At 39.3% G+C, this 22,330-nt stretch overlaps 2 protein-coding genes across 2 annotated transcripts; both read right to left on the reverse strand.

Moving 5' to 3' along the window:
* Positions 1 to 585: 585 nt before the first annotated feature.
* Positions 586 to 7,819, reverse strand: LOC121388575. The gene is made up of 3 exons (XM_041519968.1): positions 7,561 to 7,819; positions 2,998 to 3,189; positions 586 to 767 (listed from the first exon to the last, which is right to left on the reverse strand). Exons 1-3 carry the CDS (start codon positions 7,817 to 7,819, stop codon positions 586 to 588), a joined length of 633 nt encoding a protein of 210 aa, XP_041375902.1.
* A 9,302-nt stretch (positions 7,820 to 17,121) lies between these two features.
* On the reverse strand, positions 17,122 to 22,061 carry LOC121378335 (probable chitinase 10). Its single transcript, XM_041506465.1, has 3 exons — positions 21,252 to 22,061; positions 20,217 to 20,423; positions 17,122 to 17,913 (listed from the first exon to the last, which is right to left on the reverse strand). The coding sequence occupies exons 1-3, from the start codon at positions 21,565 to 21,567 to the stop codon at positions 17,705 to 17,707; spliced, it is 732 nt and encodes a 243-aa protein (XP_041362399.1). The 5' UTR covers positions 21,568 to 22,061; the 3' UTR covers positions 17,122 to 17,704.
* Positions 22,062 to 22,330: the final 269 nt, after the last annotated feature.

Here is a 22,330-nt window from a genome sequence, read left to right on the forward strand (position 1 = left end):
TACGAAGAAGACAGGACAGCAAAGACGTGATGAATGGCAAACAGGTTAGGAAGAGAGGGAAATATGATAGGCACATGGGGGGGGGGGGAGAGAGAGAGAGAGAGACGGAGACAGACACACACAGAGAGAGAGAGAGAGAGAGAGAGAGAGAGAGAGAGAGAGAGAGAGAGAGAGAGAGACAGACAGACAGACAGACAGAGACAGAGAAGAGAAGAGAAGAAGGATGAGAGACAGAGAGATGGATGGGAATTTTTAGAAGGCATCCATATTTACAAATCGTGATGGTTTATTTTTATGACTAAACTTCAGTAGAAAAAAGTAACAACAACAATTCACACGCCCAACTAACCAGACAATGAATAAAAACAGCTTACCAAAAAATGAAAAACGGTCAGTTACATTTATTTTAATTCCAAACCGGTATACGATAAAATATAGTACAAACCAAACGATAATAATAATTGTTGTTATTATCAAATTAATTTCCATCGTTTTTTTTTTTTTTTTAATGCGACCATTAAGTATAGGTGGCCGACTATGTCATCGTAACATGGCCGATGTTATCTTGTTTGATCTGAATGTCTTTTAAAGTCCGCAATCGGCTTTCTCCTCGTCTGTCAGCTGGTACTTCCATACGCACACCTTGAGCGTGTTACTGTAGAATGTGATGGGAGACTCGCACTGACGCTCAATCGGCTCCTTCCGGTCGCATTCGATAAAACGATTGCAGTCCTTGGAATGTGCTTTTGGTACACATCCTTCAATCACTGTAAAATTTTACAAACAGTCTGATGTCAGTCAGGAGAGAGAGAGAGAGAGAGAGAGAGAGAGAGAGAGAGAGAGAGAGAGAGAGAGAGAGAGAGAGAGAGAGAGAGAGAGAGAGACAGACAGACACAGAGAGGGGAGAGATAGGAGGGGGGGGGGGGCAGAGAGACAGAGACAGAAGGAGGAATACAGACATGAAATATTCACTAACAATTAGTACCAGTCATAATATAATGACAATGTAATCAGTTCTTAGTGGCTATGATATAAAGATCCCAATCTAATTAAAATTAGCTCCACTATTACATGTGGATCTAAAGACAGCCAGTTGGAGCTCATGTCCACCAATCAAAACCTTACTTGCAGAATCATGCCAGTGATTTAAAACTAACAACACTGCGTAGTCCCCAATGTCCAGGTAACATTTCGTCTGTAAATAATAATTTAAATATTGACCAATCACACTTCGCCTTTTATAACGTTATTTGGGAGCATACAAATTCTAAAAATATCGGGCGAGTCTATTTTAATGGCCGCAGTACAGCGAACCATACCAATACGTACGGGGTGGGTTATCAGTCTTCAATTTTACATAAAAAATTATTTATTTATTTATAAAATTAAAAAAACCTAAATCAGTCTTCAGTTTTACATAACAAATTATTTATTTTATAAAATAAAAGATGTTTTAAGGCATTCGTAATTCACACGAAACATGTCGTATACCCTCAGGATAATTCGGAATGTTTTCAAATTATTTTTAAATCACTGGCATGATTCTGCAAGTAAGGTTTTGATTGGTGGACATGAGCTCCAACTGGCTGTCTTTAGATCCACATGTAATAGTAGAGCTAATTTTAATTAGATTGATAAAGATCCGTATGCTTTCCTACATGATAGCGCGTTAGGACAATGGGTCACTAACCAGTTTTTGTGTTTTTGCTTTAATACTATATGGGTCATTAACAAGATTTTTGGACTACAATGGGTTACTAACCAGTATGTGTAGCTAGACTACAATGGGTCAGTGATCTTTATGAGTACTAGTAATCACATTGTGTCTAACCGGGTTCTTTGATTTGACTGTAATCGGTCACTAACTGGCTTATTTAGCACGAGTATAATAAGTGAGTAACCAGATTCTTTAGCTCGAGTACAGTGATCCACTAATTGCATTGCTTGACCTGAAGACAATAGTTCACTAACAAGCTTCTTTGACTTGACTTCAATGGGTCCGTCAAATATTGTTATTTCATATTCCCCATATGCCGTTGTGTAACGGCCATGGAGAAATAAAGCTCTGTTCTGTTCTGTTCTGTTCTGTACCTGGCAAATTTGACTTTAAAAACAATGTGTCTCGAAGTGACTATAGTTGGGTCACTAACCAACTTATTTGGCTTGAATATAATCAGTCACTCGTTGTTTTTAAAACAGCTAGTATCTACACAGCTTCTTCGATATATTGAATAACCACCGATCTGCGTCGGCAAATCGGAAAATACAGTAGGATCATCCGTGTTTTAAGTTCATTCCTTGAGTAGATATCCAATCAGATTCGTTCTTGCATAATGTTGTAATAGAACATACTTTAGTGTAAAATGGGTCACTCATCAGATTCTTTGAACTGAATGCACTAAACATTATGCTATAGTGAGTAACGAACTAGTTTAAATGCTTTGCAAATACTTAACATTGTGCTATAGGTTTAACTAACTAACTGGCTTGTGTGTTTTGTGAATATACCTAGTGTTTTGTTTTACAATGGGTCACTAACCAGCTCGTATGTTTTGAATATACCTTGTGCTATATGGTGGGTCACTAACCGGCTTGCGTGTTTTGAATATACCTAACACTGTGCTACAATGGGTCACTAACAGGTTTGTGTGTTTTGAATAGTATATCAAATGTGCTACAATGGCTCACTAACAGGCTTGTGTGTTTTGAATAGTATATCAAATGTGCTACAATGGGTCACTAACAGGCTTGTGTGTTTTGAATAGTATACCAAATGTGCTACAATGGGTCACTAACAGGTTTGTGTGTTTTGAATAGTATACCTAATGTGCTACAATGGCTTACTAACCGGTGTGTGTGTTTTGAATAGTATATCAAATGTGCTACAATGGCTCACTAACAGGTTTGTTTTGAATATACCTAAGGTTATGCTACAATGGGTCACTAACCGACTTGTTTGTTTTAAATATACCGAATGTGCTACAATGGGTCACTAACCAGCTTCCTTGGGCTGGATGCACTTGACGTTGTGCTTGTAGTCGCAGTACTGTTTCTCCTCACTGAAGTAGAGGTCGCTGGGACACGACAAGACATCGCGGTATTCGCCCTTGTGGCAGCTGATGAAGCGGCGGCAGTCGTTGGGGTCGACGACCGACATGTTGCCCTTGTTACGACACGCGTCCATGAACCCTGGAACAAGAAACAAACCAGATGAAGATCACACACGTGCGGAACAAAATACTGAATATATGCGACAAAGTCATTGTTCGGTGTATGGTGTATGGTGTGTGGTGTGTGTGTGTGTGTGGTGTGGTGTGTGTGTGTGTTGTTTTTTGGGTGTGTTTGTTGTTTTGTGTGTGTGTGCGTATGTGTGTTAGAGAGAGAGAGAGAGAGAGAGAGAGAGAGAGAGAGAGAGAGAGAGAGAGAGAGAGAGAGAGAGAGAGAGCGTGCGTGCGTGTGTGTGTGTTTGTGTATGTACGTGAGCGCATGTGTGTTTTACGTCAGAAACCTAAATAGACGCGGCTCAAACAAGAACAAAACCCAGTCGAATATCATGTGTAAAACAAAATACTGAATATATATGTAACAAGATGAATTAATGTCTGTTTGTTGGTTTGTTTTTGTTGTAGTTGTTGGTTTGTTTCGGGGTTTTTTTAAAATCAATCTTGCTCACTCCCCTCCCATTTAAAAGGTAAATTGATACTGCCCTTCAGGTGACGACATTTTATCTTTTGATGCCAATGCAAACGGATGTTAGGCTATTACACTATACACTGTTTACAGGATAATAACAGTTCTATATAACAAAATTTAATTTGCATTTATAATTAACTAGAAAATAAATGCATTGACTAACTTAATATAAAGCTAATGTTTATTAATTTACACCCCTTAACTATATTTTATAAATATTCCATATAAAGGTTAATAATTAGTGAGTAAAAATCCAGTTAGTGTAGTAGTCAGACACCACCGAGCTGTTAGCTTAATTGTGAAAATACTGATGGAAAGAAGGGTCACATAATTAGTAACAGCTCAAACTGGTTGGAATCAGCTCCACTGATCTCTGACTAGATTACCGGCCTCGGTGGTGTGGTGATTAAGCCATCGGAAATAAGGCTGGTAGGTACAGCTAGGGTTCGCAGCCCGGTACCAGCTCCCACCTTACTGATATTCAGTCCCACATTATTGACATTCAGTCCCACATTACTGACATGCAGTCCCACATTATTGACATTCAGTCCGACATTCAGTCCCACATTATTGACATTCAGTCCCACATTATTGACATTCAGTCCCACATTACTGACATGCAGTCCCACATTATTGACATTCAGTCCGACATTTAGTCCCACATTATTGACATTCAGTCCCACATTATTGACATTCAGTCCCACATTATTAACATTCAGTCCTACATTACTGACAATAAGTCCCACATTATTGACATTACCCTGAGCTACCCTGCACTGGTTACAATCTCTTGTGTATACTGTATCACAAATAAAAGGGTATTTATTTAATGGCAATAGCGAGCATATACCAGCATTATAACCCAGTTACTTAAAGGGACAGACCCTAGTTTTTAAACTTTTAAACACTAAGGCATATGTTTCACCTAGACCCTAGTTTCAACCCGCAAAAATGGACACTAAGTTTGGTTAATTTACAAACCTGTAACACATTTAGATACAACAGAGTGAAACAACAGTCTGTGACGTTGAAGTACCCTTAAAAATAAATTAAATGCGATTCCATAACCGTTACTTCTCAGACGCATGTGCGTTTTCAAAAATATGAAAAATACATTTTGTGGTATTAGAAACACCAGTATTACCAGAAACACTAAAACAATACGATATAAGTCATGTTTGATTTCAGTGATCATACACGGCTTTAATAGTGAAAAATATGCTGTAGTGTTTAAAAACTAGGATCGGTCCCTTTAAAGCCAAGGTTTCTGCCAGATGATACAAAGGGTGAAATTACGTACCCGAAAATCTTGGAAAATAATGGATGTATTTTTACAATTTTTAGAAAGATTATAGTAAGAAAGCTGTTAATTATGTACCCTCCAATAATTTTCTGGCACATATCATATAGCTGAATTTGTTAATCTAGATCACGAAAAAGATATTATTTGCCAATGCAATGCACTTCTTTACGTGTTTGGGAGTATTTCCCCTACATTTCGAGATATCTTTTTAAATTATTCTACAGTGAACAGACTGGCCTCGGTGGCGTCGTGGTTAGGCCATCGGTCTACAGGCTGGTAGGTACTGGGTTCGGATCCCAGTAGAGGCATGGCATTTTTAATCCAGATACCGACTCCAAACCCCGATTGAGTGCTCCGCAAGGCTCAATGGGTAGGTGTAAACCACTTGCACCGACCAGTGATCCATAACTGGTTCAACAAAGGTCATGGTTTGTGCTATCCTGCCTGTGGGAAGCGCAAATAAAAGATCCCTTGCTGCTAATCGGAAAGAGTAGCCTATGTAGTGGCGACAGCGGGTTTCCTCTCAAAATCTGTGTGGTCCTTAACCATATGTCTGACGCCATATGACCGTAAATAAAATGTGTTGAGTGCGTCGTTAAATAAAACATTTCTTTCTTTCTACAGTGAACAGGGTTGCATAACCGCTGTGGACTTTCTCTGAAATATTTTATAAGTTTATTAAGTTTGTTTTGTTTTAAAACACCACTGGAACGCATTGATTTATTAATCATCGACTATTGGATGTCAAATATTTGATAATTCTGACACATAGTCTTAGAGAGGAAACCGGCAACATTATTTCCAACAGTAGCAAAAGATCGTTTATATGCATCATCTCACAGACAGGATAACACATACCGCGGCCTTTGATATACCAGTCGTGGTGTACTGGACAGAACAAGAAATAGCCCAATAGAACCACAGATTGGGATCGATCCTAGATCGACCACGCATCAAGCGAGCCCTTTACTACTGTGTTACGTCCCGCCCTGTTCTCGGAGAGAGAGTCCCATACATAAAAAAAGAAAGAAAAGAAAAGGACAAAATAAAAGATAAAAGGGTCCCTCGATGTATCAGCTGATTTTGTCCTTAGGTCTCAGACCTAATTTCTAATTTTTTTATTGCAAATTCCGCCCACCTCAAACTTACACCCCACTCCTGGCCCGGACTTAATCACTGGCGATGTTGGAGGCTAAGCCCGTGACAGGCGTGTTCAGAACCTTCGTGATATATGAGCACGTTAAACATATATAGGCTTGGCTTCGATGGACTATATCCAGGGGAAACAACTAAGCTGGCCGACACCCATCTACAAGTAACTGGGCCAGGGGCCTAATTCACAAAGATCTCTTAGGCTCTGTTAGACAACATAGCATCCTCTTTGCAAGTCTTTTAGCATTGCACTACGACATCGCAAAGTTGCGAGAGTTTAGTGAATCAATGTATCAGCTGCTTCTTTACTAGATTCGCACTCCTATACCGACCCACACCCAGCGTGAGTGTTAATGGCTCACTGTCAGTCAGTGGGGTAGGTGTAAGGCCACCCCACGGACTATCCATTAATCCTATGACTGTCTTTTTTTTGTCTTTCTTTTTTTAGACAGACAATTTTTATTCAGTATAACTGCCATAGGCCCATAATAAAGTCAGAAACTGTTATACATGTTTGCGCATGTGTAGTATATATTTGCACAGTATCTCGACTTAAAACAAATCTCGACTACGTGGCCTGTCTGTCCACAAAAATCAGGTTAGCATAAAATGAAAGTAACTAACCACTACCTATTTTCTCTATCCAGGATAGCTAAGTTATGTGTTTGGGATAGCGTTCGTAAACTTTAATTGGACTTAATCCTGAAATTTTAAATAAAATTAACTAACGTACGACCATCTATTAATGTCTTCCGTTATAGACGGAGCAGATCGCTTAAGTGAGTGCCCATGATAGCGTACTTGAACCAAATATTCCATCTGGTCTCATATTCTTCATATTGTGTGGTTGAATCTTAATTTGATATAACCACGAAACTTAAATAACACGAACTAACCACTATCTATTAAAGGGACAGACCCTAATTTTTAAACACTAAGGCATATTTTTCACTATTAGAACCGTTTATGATTACTGAAATCAAACTTTACTTATATTTTATTGTTTAGATTATCCATTTCTGTACAACAGAAATTTTTCTAGGCATCCTGGTGTTTCTAACACCACAAAATGCATCTTTTATATTTTTAAAAACGTACGTGCGTCTGAGAAGTAACAGTTATGGAGTCGAGTTTTAGTCTATTTTTAACGATATTTCACCGTTTCAACTTCACAGACTCTTGTTTCACTCTCTTGCAACGTTATTCAAATGTTACAGGTTTGTAACTTAACCAAAATTAGTATCAATTTTTTACGGGTTGAAACTGGAGTCTGCACCTTTAAATCAATCTTTAAAAAATATCCTTCATAAACAGGCCAGATAGCTGAGATGTGTGTGCCAAGGATAGCGTACTTGAACCTTAACTGGATTATATATCCATGAAAGATTAAATCTAAATGAAAATGTGCTTACTCTCTTTAAGATTGACCTGCTGGTCACACCTGTACCCGGGGTACATCCTCACGCAGGCGTTCACGTCGCGATCCCACACCTGCCCGGTCTTGCACGACATTCGCTTCCAATTGCCGTTGTCGCAGACGTAATAGACGCCGTCGGCGCAGTCGGCCTGGTCCGTAATCGGGAGGAGATTCGTCGATGAATCACAAGGCTGCGTTGGGACGGCGTAAACAGCCGAACACAGAACACTGGCGAGGCATAGTTCTACTAGCATGGTGCTTTCCGACCGACTACGGGTGGTTGGTTGGTTAGTTAGTTAATGGCGGTTATAGATATCCCAGCTGGTCTGGTTGGCTCGGTAAATCGAAATGGCAGATTGGAGAAATTAAACTTGGATATAAAGCCAGTTTTTTACAGACGCGTGCCCCCGCCCGTTAGGTAAATTGTATGGCGGATCCTGAAGAGCCAACATCTACGCAGAATTAATTTGCATCTACTTGACGAATCCCGATTCAGGATGGGATGGATCACGATCCGGCGATCTAGTGTCACGGCAAAACATGCCGGCTCGCTTTGTGGGGTACATGCAGAGTTTCTATCGGGGTGTTCTGCGGTTGTGATTAAGAGGTGGGTGCGAAGTACAAACATCCTACATCCTTGAAGACCTTTCAGAGGAGCAGCTAATTAGTGGCGTGGTGTCCTGATATTCTAAATTAGTTCATCTTAAAAGTATGGTATGATGCCAGCACGTGATCATCAAATATAGAAGAAGTCATCATATTTCAGGATGTGCTGTCAGAAGAGGCATGATTTCCTGGTACTATATACTTGATTGGATGCCACCGAATTTTAGTGTATGGATGATGGACGGAATGATTTCCTCTGTCTGTCTGTCTGTCTGTCTGTCTGTCTGTCTCTCTCTCTCTCTCTCTCTCTCTCTCTCTCTCTCTCTCTCTCTCTCTCTCTCTCTCTCTCTCTCTCTCTCTCTCTCTCTCTATATATATATATATATATATATATATATATATATATATATATATATATATATATATATATATATATATATATATATATATATATATATATATATATATATATATGTGTGTCCCCTGTCTATCAGTGGCGGATTGGGGGGAGGGGGCAGGGGCCCGAGCCCCTTAACTTTTACGACAGTTATATATATATTTTTTTGTTCTACGTTGGAGAATCCGAGGAATCCCTTTGGGAATGTTTGTGACCTTCAGCCACATGTCTTTGGGACCCCATAAATGGATTTTCCGTCACTGTTGCATTTTAACGCTTGGGATAATGTGACCTATACATTTAGACCGACAACAGGGACCGACTGCATCAATATAGGTAGGCGACGACACGTCTATAACCAACAAAAAAGCTGTATCCTATAACCGGACGCGAGCGATTATTTTAGAAATCATTGAGTTCAATTGCTGTAGCCTATCCTAACCGCACGTGTACGGCGCGACAGATAAATGTGTCGCGTTGCACGCGTCCAGTTAGGATACGGCAATTGAAATCAATGATTTCTAAAATAATCGCTCACATCGCTCGCGTCGTCTGGTTAGGATACAGCTAAAGGGAGGAAGGAAATGTTTTATTTAACGACGCACTCAGCACATTTTATTTACGGTTATATGGCGTCAGACATATAGTTAAGGACCACACAGATATTGAGAGAGGAAACCCTCTGTCGCCACTTCATGGGCTACTCTTTCCGATTAGCAGCAAGGGATCTTTTATATGCACCATCCCACAGACAGGATAGTACATACTACGGTCTTTGTTACACCAGTTGTGGAGCACTGGCTGGAACGAGAAATAGCCCAATGGGTCTACCGACGGGGATCGATCCTAGACAGACCACGCATCAAGCGAACGCTTTACCACTGGGCTACGTCCCGCCCCGACAGCTGAAGGGGTTATGTCAAAAATCTTGCTTTGGCTGCCAGACTAGTGTATATTATATGCTACTTGTGATAAACGATATAACGACAGTGTGTGAAACACTAGACTGCTCTGTTCAGTTATATAACAATGCTTCGTTTCATGTTTGGTTGGCCAAGAAAGTTAGTTTGAGGGGAGTGTTTGGGATAATAGTTTATTTAAATCATGTGTGTTCAGGGATTTTCAGTCACTTCTTAACACTCGCGTCGACAACGTATATTCTGTAATTTGCAAGGACGTTAACACTGTTGTACTTAAAAGTCAGCTTTCAACCCAGGTAGCCATTGTTGTAGTGTCTATCTACTACGGTCGGTCATCCGATTCCAAATTAAGCCTAGACTTCTTTGACTGGATTTGATCGATGTTGACCACTAAGGGATATAGGAACAAAGAAGGCTTACAATTCAAGGATAACTTAAAACAGGGCCGTACACTTCGGGGGGGGGGGGGGGGGGGGGGGGGGGGGGGGGGGGCAGTTTCCCCCTGAGAATCCCACCTTTTTTTTTTACTCCAGAAAATAGCATACACATATCAGGGTTTAATTTGTATAGTGTTTCATTTGTTTATACAAAGTAGTGCCCCCCTCCTAGGATTTTGACCAGGTTACGGCCCTGTACGAAGTTATCTAAATTGTTTTATTCCTCACCATCACCCCCCCCCCAAAAAAAAAAAAAAATAATATATTGCACACTCACACACACACGCACTCACTCACACACACACACACACACACACACACACACACACAGACAGACCGAGAGACACACACACATACACATATAGAAAGAGACAGACACACACACGCGCACACACACACAGATAGAAAGACCGACAGAGAGAGAGAGAGAGAGAGAGAGAGAGAGAGAGAGAGAGAGAGAGAGAGAGAGAGAGAGAGAGAGAGAGAGAGAGATGGACACACACACACACACACCACACACCACCACCACCACCACCACCACCAGGAAAGTAAATAAATAGCAGTAAAAGAACCCAATCCATCCCCCAGGGCTTGAATTTAACGATGACACCGACGGCAATTGCCATGGTTGAGATATGAATTGGCGTAGATCAGATACTTTACCGATGGCTGTTTGTTTTTTTGTTTGTTTTCTTGATGGTTTTTTTGCTGCTGGATAAATATTATTGCCGTCGGTTGAACGGACAACCTTTTTGGTTTTTATATTTGTCCCAAAAGTTACTAGTTTAATAAAATTGCCGTAGGCAGGCTCAAAATCGCCTAACCTTTCAAAATAGCCACAGGTAATAATAGGGTTCCACGAATACTCGGGCACGGGTCGAGTCTAGGATGACTCGAGTCCGTTCACAGGACTCGAGTACCCGTGCATGGAATAGGATAGGATACATATTAACGTACCTATGTCTAATTAAGGTTCAAGCACCGTGCAAGGAAAAACATTCTCATTTAATTATATTTTTATACGTCATTTTGCCAAATGCTTGCAGCCGCTTACATTACAGGACTATTAGAATGTCAGTAATGCGATACAATGGCATGATTTGGCATCCAAGGACCATGTTCAGCGTTAGAATTAAGATATATAATACCATTTTACCTTATTCCTTATTCTCATTATCATCGAGTACTCGAGTCTAATATTATGGACTCGTGGAGGCCCTTGGTAACAGATTCTTAAGCATCAGTGTACAGAACATCGTTTGGTTGGTGCGCACTGATTCGTCGTCAATTTGGTTGGTGCCTAACGTATGCATTTAAAATACGGCAGTTTGGTTAGTGTAAAAGTAGCACAATCAACATTCGTCACTATGGTTCGTGAGCATTATAGACACAATAAGACAGTCTAGTTGTGTGATACTGTGTAGCAGTATTTATATCTGCTTGTAATCAAGGAGGTGGGATTTTGATGTCGGTTGAGTGCTTGCGTCGCAGGATCGAACCACATCGGTGGATCAATTCATTTAATAATCAGATTGCTTTACAAAGGCCAAAGGATAAAAGCCGTGGTATGTGCTTTCCTGTCTGTGGGAAAGTACATATAAAAGATCCATAGCTTGCTACTAATGGAAAAATGTAGCGGGTTTCCTCTGAAGACTACATGTCAGAAATACCAAATGTTTCACATCCAATAGCCGATTATTAATTAATCAATGTGCTCCAGTGGTGTTGTTAAACAAAACAAACTTTAACTTTCTGTTAATCAAATCCTTTTGAGCCTCAAAATGGTAGAGCGCTGGTCTGAGGTGCCATATGTCGCAGGGTCGATTGATGTCAGTGGACATGATTTTTTTGTCTCGCTGTAGTCATGATACAGGATAGTGCATATAATCACATACTATTTCGATAGGGGTAGTCTATTTGATGCCAGCGGGTTTGCCCTCTCATTCGTTTGACCAACTGTTGCAATCATCAACGCTATCCATAGAGAGACCCTATCGAATCAGCACTCATCAGAGACACATCGATACTGGCAGACACACCAGTCTTATGACTCCCAGAAATGAAAGACATTGCTTGTTCTGTAGAAACACAAATATCCCTAATATCGAGGACGAACTACACTTTCAGTGCATAAATTCTGTGTACAAATTAAGCATCATCAATTCCCGCTGTCAAGGTTTTAATTCGCTCTCTCATAAATAATACATTTTACTTTTTTAATGACTAGTGAAAATGAAATTGCAATAACACTGGCAAAAAAATGCTATTTAGCTCTCGAAGTAAGAACATGCTATCTTAAGTAGTTAATTAGTTAATAACTATTTGACAGTGAGACAGCCATAACGGTTAGTTGACAGTTTTTCTTTCTTATATATTACAAATTTATTGTCCAAATAAATTTAGCTTTAAGACCATATGTGTATCCCGTCTCTTTGGCAATAACATGTATGATATGTTATGTTATGTTAAAGGGACATTCCTGAGTTTGCTACACGTTTTAAGATGTTATCGACTAACAGAGACTTTTTAACGAATGTAATTACATATCAAATATATTTTTCTACATAAAATATTAGTGGCTGTATATTAAACGTGTTTCTGATCGTTCTAATATATGTACTATGTTAAATTTCATTTTATTTCCAAAAATATAATTTTTTCATGCGTACGAAATTATTTGAAGACAAAATCCAGTTTGTGCTTCTTACAAATGTTAAGAGTACCAGAAGCGCATTGAATATACAGACACTGATATTCTAAACCAGAAAAATATATTTAATATGTAAGTTTAATTGTAGAAATAGTTTATTAGTTTTAAATATCTTACAATGCAGCAAACTCAGGAATGTCTCTTTATGCCTACACACCATATAGTCGCAGTATATAATGTGCTGTGGTCGCATTAAACAGTTTACTATCATATTGTCCATTCCACCTTGGAGATGTGATTTTTCGTGGTGAACAGTCATTTTGAACACGTTACCTATAGCATACTGAGGACGAGGAGAATCGATACTGAGCGAGTTGGGGAAAAAACACCGCACCCATCTGAACAGGCTATATGTCAGCCGTGCCTTCGTTGGTTGAATAGAATGTCATTTAATTAAACATGGTATAACGCTGGCTCTGCTCAGATCAGTAGGTGAAGCGGGAAGTAAGATAAGAATTTCAATCATAGTTCTATGTTTGTTAATGGAACATTCTGATGCTGATATTACTCGTACTAATTTTAACACTTCAGTCGGGAAGATTACAGACTTTTGACGATCAAACGTATTTGCTACAGATAGTATTTAAATAGTACATTTTCTTGTTAAGAATATCAGTCAAAATTTCCAATGTGTTTTTGATTGTCCAAACGTAAACAGCATTTTGCGTAGCCAGGATTTTAAGGGGTGGGCTGTCTGTGAGAAGTCGTAATATGGGGCAACAGACACACATAAAACTTGTTTAAGGTGCTGGGGAAAACAGTTGTGTGATTGTGGTGGAGGGCATGGCCCACCTTGGTTACGCCAATAATTTTGCTTCTTCAAACTGAGAGTGTATTACAAAACTTGTTACGTCGAAATGTCAATTTATAAAGAAAAAGAAAATTAAATATTTTTGTTTTGTTTTGTTTGAAATAATTAAAACATTACGTCTATACCACTGATTTTTATCGACCATATGGTAGTACTAAACCAAATAACATATACGGCTGGGTCAAAGTTGGAGGTGCACCGAACTTTTGATAGAGCAATTAATACCACAAGTCCTTCCATTGGTGATAAATGTGACACAGTTTGTTGTCAAAAGGATTTGTTTCATTTGGGCAATAAATGCATGCAATTTTATGTCATCTAGTAACAAACACTGTGTCAAGTAGCTATAGCCTGGTATGGGTACCTGTAAAAGTAAGTTCTACAATTTTGTGTGAAACTAGGGGTGTTGTAAAAACATCCGGTTACTAGTACATGCATATTAAACATGAGCCATAAAATGTTCCACTTTCTTCTGTTAATATTTTGAGGGAGGGGTGCCTCGCAGGATCTAACCACCGCGATGGATCCATTCACCCGATTAGGTTTTTTTCTCATCCCAACGAATGCGCCACAACTGGTCAACAGGCCGTGGTATGTGCTTTCCTGTCTATGAGAAAGTGCATATAAAAGATCCCTAGCTGCACTAGGAAAAATGTTGCGAGTTTCCTCTGATTACTACGTGTCAGAATTACCAAATGTTTGACATCCAATAGCTGATGATTAATACATCAATGTACTCTAATGGTGTCGTTAAACAGAACAAACATACCTTTTTCATACTAAGCTTGGACACAGTAAGATAGTCAGAGCTGCATCTCAAACCTAATTCAAGATGGTCAGTTGGTTACCAATATAAGATATACATGAATATATATATATATATATATATATATATAACTGCATGGTCACAAAAAATACAAATGTTTGACATCCAATAGCCGATGATTAATTAATCAATGTGCTCTAGTGGTTTGGTTAAATAAAAGAAATGTAATATAATGTTTTAACTACATACATGGGATTGTTTTGGTTTAGTACAAATTACAATCATATAAAAAGATTTAAAAGAATTTTGGATAACCACTGGGCATGTAACCTTTTCCAGCATTTTATATTGGGGGGGGGGGGGGGGGCACCCACATGGTGGGGACCCAGACTGTCTAAGAATCTATTAATGTCAACTCTTACACAGGTGATATGGGGCGACAGGCAAATATAAAAGGTGATGAGGGTAAAAAGAGCTGTGATTGGAGGTATGACCCCACCCACACCACACCCCACACACCGACTACATCAGTGCTCATATCAAACTATCTTCTAATTGTCTATTAAGTTAAAGGCATACTGTCACGGATTTAAGAACCGTATTTCTCTTAAAATGGATAATAAATAAAAATTACATTAATTGTTGAAAACCAAATCTAGCTATCGCATCACCTTAACTGAACTATGATGGAGTGAAATCCATGTCAGCCCTCTCGACAATTTTAGTTTTTGAATTATGGACCATTGCCATAATTCAATTATTTTTACAAAATATCATTAATAAATGGAGTATGGTGGTTATGAAGATGGTTTAATAAAGTACATTTAGGGACAAATAAAATTATGTTTGTTCTGGTAAATAGGTCAGTGGTCTGTGACAATATGCCTTTAATATCTAAAAATCGCAACATCTCAATGTTCATCTGTCTGTTTCATGTCACAGCCTAAACCAACATCTATTATTATATTGTATCTTGTAGGTGGTATTTTTTTTTATCTCTTGGTATATGTCGGATTGACAGCAGTGTCGAACGCTGGATTTTTCTAGGGAGGGAGTGTAGCGTTTGAATATGGCACTTCCAGTAGTTAGGGAGGGGATACAACGTATAAAAAGAGCACCAACAATATTTAAAAGTACACTAACATGTATTATCTATTATATATGGTAATCATCCGCAGACATATCAAGCTGATCAAGATATTACATGTTCTCTAATGGATTTTTCGGCGCACATCGAATTTCGAGTGGAGGGTGCATATCCCTAGCAACCTATCCATGGGTCCGCAACTAGGCAGGGAAGTGGAGATAGTCCCTTTAATTGGTATTCCAGTCAAAGTAGTTCTCTTAAGCCTGAATCACCCTACACTTGTTAACTTGTGTTTATTTCAAACGGTGCTAGGTACGCGTGCCGCAATCTTTTGTTTGATGTCAATAGATGACTTGCACCAAGCCACTAACTATCTATCACCCACACAAACGATGCAGACGACTAACTGCCTTTCAAACTGAACTTTTTGCCATTAACTTGGCGAAATGAAACGGAATGCACGAATGTTTAATAAGAGCCTAACACGAACAAAAACATTTGGTGATGGTTGTCAAACAGAGGCAAACTTCTCCAAGCAATTAAGGCTTTGTACGAAGATGTCCTGCACGGCCATTAGCCTAGACTAGAGAGGATGCAAGGGCAGCTACTACCCACCACCCAAACAAGTACGAAAATCAAAATCAAAAGTTTAATTTAGAAGAACCCCTTTTGGAGATGGAGAAAACCCTATAACATGGGCGTACATAGGGGGGGGGGGGGGGGGGGGGGGTTCGATGGGTTCGACCGGCCCCCCCCCCCCCCGAAATCGCTTTTTTAATAATTTAATATATCTGACATTGATATCTGACATTATTATATTTACTCAACATAGAAATATATGCCCAATATCTCTGCAATCTATTTTGGAACCCCCCTTTTCAAAATCCTATGTATTGGAACCCCCCTTTTCAAAATCCTATGTACGCCCATGTATGTTATTGTTCGCCAATTCTTGTTTACACCTCCGTAGTTTTTAGGCTATATTAGACCCTGTCAAATATATCACAGAAAATTTTAAAAACAAAAACCCAACTATTGCTGTGGCCGCTTTGCACTAAGAAAATGTGCAGTGATGGATCTAGATGTGGATTCAAGTGGGACAACACCACCCTGCTGCAAACATCGACGTTTAAGGGAACCGATCACTCCCGCTCCCCTCATATCAATTCAAAGACAGTGATTTATAGCTCTCCTGAGCATCTGAATTTATATGGTATCAACACGGTAATATCTTAAGTGGCTCCTCATAATCTAAATTAGGGAAGAAGTCACTCCCATCTTTCTTTTTTGTCCCCACGGCGAGATCTGCTGTTGTCTAACGAGAGGCTACCAGGTTGCTAGTGTTTACGACCTCGTGGGTGCCTTGGTTGAGATCGTGTATTAGATAGTAGTGCAGGGCTCGAACGTAAGAGTTTGATACCTATCACAATTTTGAAATGTTTTTGCCTATGACAATTTTGAGCCTTCCTATAGCAATTTTAAACCAGTGGCTGTTAAACGAAACATAAAAAACCAAAACGATTGTCCCTTTAACAGACGACAGTAATATTTATCCAGAGCGAAAAAAATGTTTATAAAAAATTGTGTTTTTTTTGAAAATAAGAAAGAAAAAAAAATTCATTTAATAAAAATGCCATCGGTAAAATCCCCGACCTAGTCCTAAAGCCATTCATGTCACAACCACGGCAATTGCCGTCGGTGCCAACATGAAGTTCGAGCCCTGTTAGCAATTAAATAGTTAAAGAATAAATAAAAGAACAACATAAATTTGCAACAACAACGATAATACTTGCATTTTTTTTTTATTGCACTCTAACACTGGTTTCAACCTCCAGTGTACCTTTCACAACAATTATGGTATGCTAAGTAATTGTACATGAATTTATTCGATATAGAAAATAAAATTTGCAGAACTAAAAACAATGATACATATATTATTACCAATCAGAGATACTTGTTGCATTTACTCCGTGAATATTTACGCCTTGAACCAGGAACAGGAAGCTCCCGATTTGATGTCAGACAACCTTAAGACAAGTCAGAATGTTTTCGATTGTTTTTATGTTCATAATAGAAAAACTGAATAAAGCATCAGCTATCAGCCATCCCCGTCCAAAATCTGAAGTACAAAACATTCTGAAAATATTTAATTATGAAACTGTCTTGCTTTGATGCAATGACTACAGCATGTTTGTTACATTAAATTCTTATACACTAAATAAATAGCCAGCAATATTATTATAAAAAACGTATCTGAACATAAGTCAATGCATTTCCTCAAAAGTTCCTTATTGTTCATAACACCGCAGAGAAAGAATGCACTCAATTCATTTTGAACACGGCAGCAAAACACCACCAACAAAATAGACGGAACCGGAAGTACAGCAGATGACGTGTTTCCGGTGTCAAGGTCCAGGGCGGCCATTGCACTCGACGACTGCTCTCCAATCACATTTGAGTTTCTCCTCGTGGAAGGCGCTGTTGGGCGGACACTTGATTCGCGCCACCACGCGGCCGTAGTTACACTTGTAGAACCTGGCACAGTTACTCGGGTCGGGCACATCTCCGTTGGACGTGCCCTCACAGGGCTGGTCGATAATAGGTCTCACGGTACCTGTAATAAAACAAATTAATTAATTAATTAATATAACAACAATATTTACATCCAAACAACTTGTGATTGTTGCTAAATTCATAACAGTACACTGTTAACAATACCCCCTGATCACTCTTATACAATGTCGTTCCAGCCAGTGCACCACGACTGGTATATCAAAGGCCGTGGTATGTGCTATCCTGTCTGGGATGGTGCATATAAAAAAATTCATTGTAGTAATGAAAAAATGTAGCGGTTTTTTTCTCTAAGACTATATGTAAAAATTACCAAATGTTTGACATCCAATAGCCGATGATTAATAAATCAATGTGCTCTAGTGATGTCGTTAAACAAAACAAATTTGTTTATTTGTCAACAAAGTCGTATAGGTTGCCACCTTAATTGGGTGTTGGAGTATTTGCGTTGATATTTTAAATGTAAAATTATGTTTTTGCCCTGAACAAATTAATTATTTCTCCAGTCGTATGGAGGGGGGGGGGGGGGGGGGGGGCGTACTTCAAGATCCCCACATCTCATATGCCCAAATACTTATCCATACGAAGTCACAATACATTACATTTCTATGGTTTTCATACTATGACATCCTCTCCGAGGAAACACTGCCATTTGATTGGAATCAGCTCTACTGGCCAATGGGATGCTATCAGATACACAGTTAATAGTTATAATTTTAATCAGATGAGGAAACGTTGTTACTGTAAAGTCAATTCCTTTTATTGATTAATTTATTTATACTTTACTCTAGGAAAAATAACAAAGATTAAATGTAATTTATTAATACATTTTAAAACATAATAAACTTTATTTAAAACATTATGTACAATATACTATTACGATAAATCTTTCTTATTTCATGCAATAATTTATATTTTTTAATTTCATCTATTTAAAAATGTCATTAATTACACATGCCTAGTCTTTGTTTCAAAGATGAGCAGTTGGAAATTATTTGTGTTGAAACATTTACATGTTAGTCATTTTGAATGGTCAGGTCTGTTTTCACAGTTATATTCATCACTGAAACTAATAATTGTTAATTTCGTTATATACAGATATATAGACAGATGATTGGTCAATATAAAAATGTGAACGCAACGCAGACGCAAGTAGGCGCACACGTGCGTTTTTAGACGGATGCGGCAGGAGACGGATGCGTTTGTGCATCTAAAATCAAACATGTTTGATATTTGAAAAATCGACGCAGCGCTAAAAAACGCAACGCAGATGGGGTCACACACAATGCGTTTTTACTGTGTTCGTACGGATGCGTTTTTTTTTAACGCAAGACGCATGCGTTAAAAAACGCTCATCTGTGCCGGGTACAAGTAATAAAATATTGGTTTTTTTGTGTGTGTTTTTTCCAATGCAATTACTGTTTCTACAAACCAGTTTCTACAAACCAATTTCTACAAACCAGTTTCCAAAATTATTTTCAGGCCGTCTTTCAAACCACCATGGCATGGCTCCATAAACGAGAGGATTGTTTTTACTAGATAATCGGTGCTCACATATAATATAAGTTGTAGAAGCATCACGAGGGGTATATGGCTTTTTATGTACCCTCTGTGTGTTCTTTTAGAGCACACAGGCGGTACATAAAAAGCCATATACCCCGAGAGATGCTTCTACAACGAATTTATCTTGGCGACATGTTATACCATATAGCCAAATAATCAAAATAACGCCAGACAATAATTGTTAACAATTTATTAACGGAGCCGTACCACGCGGACGCGAGCGAAACCACTTGCCAATGACGAAAAATAGTTCCATCGATAAACGAGTTTTTAACTTCAAATGTTTGTAATACGAAATTATTGCAATATTGATTGATTATCAATGTTATTTATAATCTAATTATTGCTTTAGCATTAACTGGGGTGGCTGGAAACTGTTGGAAATTACAGACGGGGTATAAGAGAATTTGGCGCCGCCCACAGGGGTATAAGGGATTTGTCCAACGGCAAACAACCAATGAGAATTTTACATGAAGGCGAGATAAAGTTTTATATATCAAATTGTTTTTAAAAAAATTACTGAATCCAAAGTGAATGTTTTACGAAATAATTTCAGAATTCCTGAACGAATAAATTCTATATTTTTTAAAGTGAATATTTTAGAGAAATCGTCCGAGAACTACCGACTAAATAAATTCTGTTATATATATAGATATATTTTTTTATACCAAGTGAATGTTTTACGAAAACACCCGAGAATCACTGAATGAATAAGTTTTTGTATATATACATATTACATAAAAGTCAATGTTTTACGAAAACTACCGAATAAACGATACTCACTGACAACCACGTGACTGGGGATTTGACGGTCTTTGCATTCTTCGGCGACCACGTAGCTGAGTTCGCACGTGTAGTTGCGCGTGGAGAAGAGCGTGTTCTCGGGGCAGTTCATGGTGGCCACCACGGTGCGGTTGGAACACGCGAGGAACTGGGCACAGTTTTCGGGGTCTGGGTTCGTCCCTGTGGGAACAATACATCTTGGGTCATCTAGAAAAAGACAAAAAAAAGACCAAAAACAATGATATATAATAATATTAACACTGAGGCAGAACTAGAACAGCCTTAAGCACTGGACGCACGCACGATTTGTTTTACCTATAATATTTCACTGAAATACCCACCAGACCGAAATATTATATTGCTCCCAATTAAAACTAATAAATTCTTAATTTTGAAACATATACACCCTTTTATTCCAATATAAATTATATATTCTCCAATCACCATTGAAGACGTTTTCAGACCGTCTAAATAAAAAGGGTCACTTTTAAACTAAAAGGACACTTTTTTAAATAAGGCTGATAGGTACAGGGTTCGCAACCCGGTACCAGCTCCCACCCAAAGCAAGTTTTAACGACTCAGTGGGTAGGTGTACGGCTACTACACTCTCTTCTCTCTCACTAACCACTAACAATTAACAACTAACTCCCTGTCCTGGACAGACAGCCCAGATAGCAGAGGTGTGTGCCCAGGACAGCGTGCTTGAACTTTAATTGGATATATGCACGGAAATAAGTTGAACTGAAAAATGAAAATGAATTAGATGAGGTTAGGGCTGGGCAACTGCCAAATGACCTGAATATACAGGCCAAACAAATCCTGTCAAATCATCAATCAATTGCAGGCACTACAGTATTCAGTGCTCTGTTAAGTGCAGGGTCCCGCTGGTAGATGTTTTTCTACGATTGCTATACTAAGGCACTTGAGGTGATATCATTTTAACGCTAAGGTCGCTTCGTAAAACGGGGCCATGGACGCTTTAGACTTTGACCCTCTGAGACGCTATTTGCTACAGTTCTACCTTGAGACACTTACTGATGGTGGGCGTAGTCATGAGCTGGTTGCAGTCGTCCCACTGCGTCATGGGCTCCACGCACGCGTGGCCGACGTTGGACCAGATGCGGCTGTCGTTACAGTGGATGGTCCAGTACCGCTTGCCCTGGACGCAGAAGTGAACCTTGGAGCAGTCCTGCTGGTCTCGCGTCCACTCCGTCGACCAAGGATCCTGGCATCCGGGGTCTGCACCGAAATTGTCGTCCGAGAAATCAGGCGCCATCTGCTGACTGTTACCCAGGAGAACCATCAGGACGGACAACAGAGCTACCGTTAGCAGCTGTGTTCCAGATAACATGGTCACCGTGATGTTCCTACAGCCGCGTCTCTATCAATGCTAATGCTGACGGACCTGGCACCAGTGGTTGAAGACTGTGTTTTATAGGGATGAATACTAAGGTTGATAACAGTAAGATTGTCTCGTCTATGGTCGCTTCTTTGTTCCTGAAATCGAATCTCTATTAGCGTTGTCTGTTACTGCTGGACTGGCCCGGCTGGTAGACCACAGTGCTTTATGGAAGATGAGTAAAAATAGGATGCAAGGTGCCGTCTGCTAAAGTCGGCTGCTTGCACGTGCATCCGAAGAAGGACGGCGGGTGTTTGTTCCACCGATGGCGGCGTAACCATGGCGGCGGTGTTATTATGTGAAAACTGACCACGATCAGGTGTTGATTTATTTAAACTTGTCGAGCAGACGACAACATCGCACGATGGTGTCAGGCAGGAAGACGCGGTATAATCCAAATAACCAGATTCCTTTGTTTAAAGAGTTTAAAACGCTCGTTAGCCCAATAAGCGTTTTCACCTGATGCGCATTTCTCACAGACTTTGGTTGTGATTACACTGGGATCTATTTCCAGACGGACACCAGGGACGGACCGGTAGTTTCCTGGACAAATACAGTAAATTGGAGTTCTTCCCCTCTCACCTCCCACTCCTCCCCTCCCCAACTGGAATTGAAATGATGTCTATGCTAACAAGACTGTGAGTTACTCGACAGTTCATGGTGGATGTCGTTTCATTTTAACTTTATTTTCGTGCTTATATCTAATTAAGGTCCA

The sequence above is a fragment of the Gigantopelta aegis genome, chromosome 2 (genome assembly GCF_016097555.1).
Source record: "Gigantopelta aegis isolate Gae_Host chromosome 2, Gae_host_genome, whole genome shotgun sequence".
Classification (NCBI taxonomy): domain Eukaryota; kingdom Metazoa; phylum Mollusca; class Gastropoda; order Neomphalida; family Peltospiridae; genus Gigantopelta; species Gigantopelta aegis.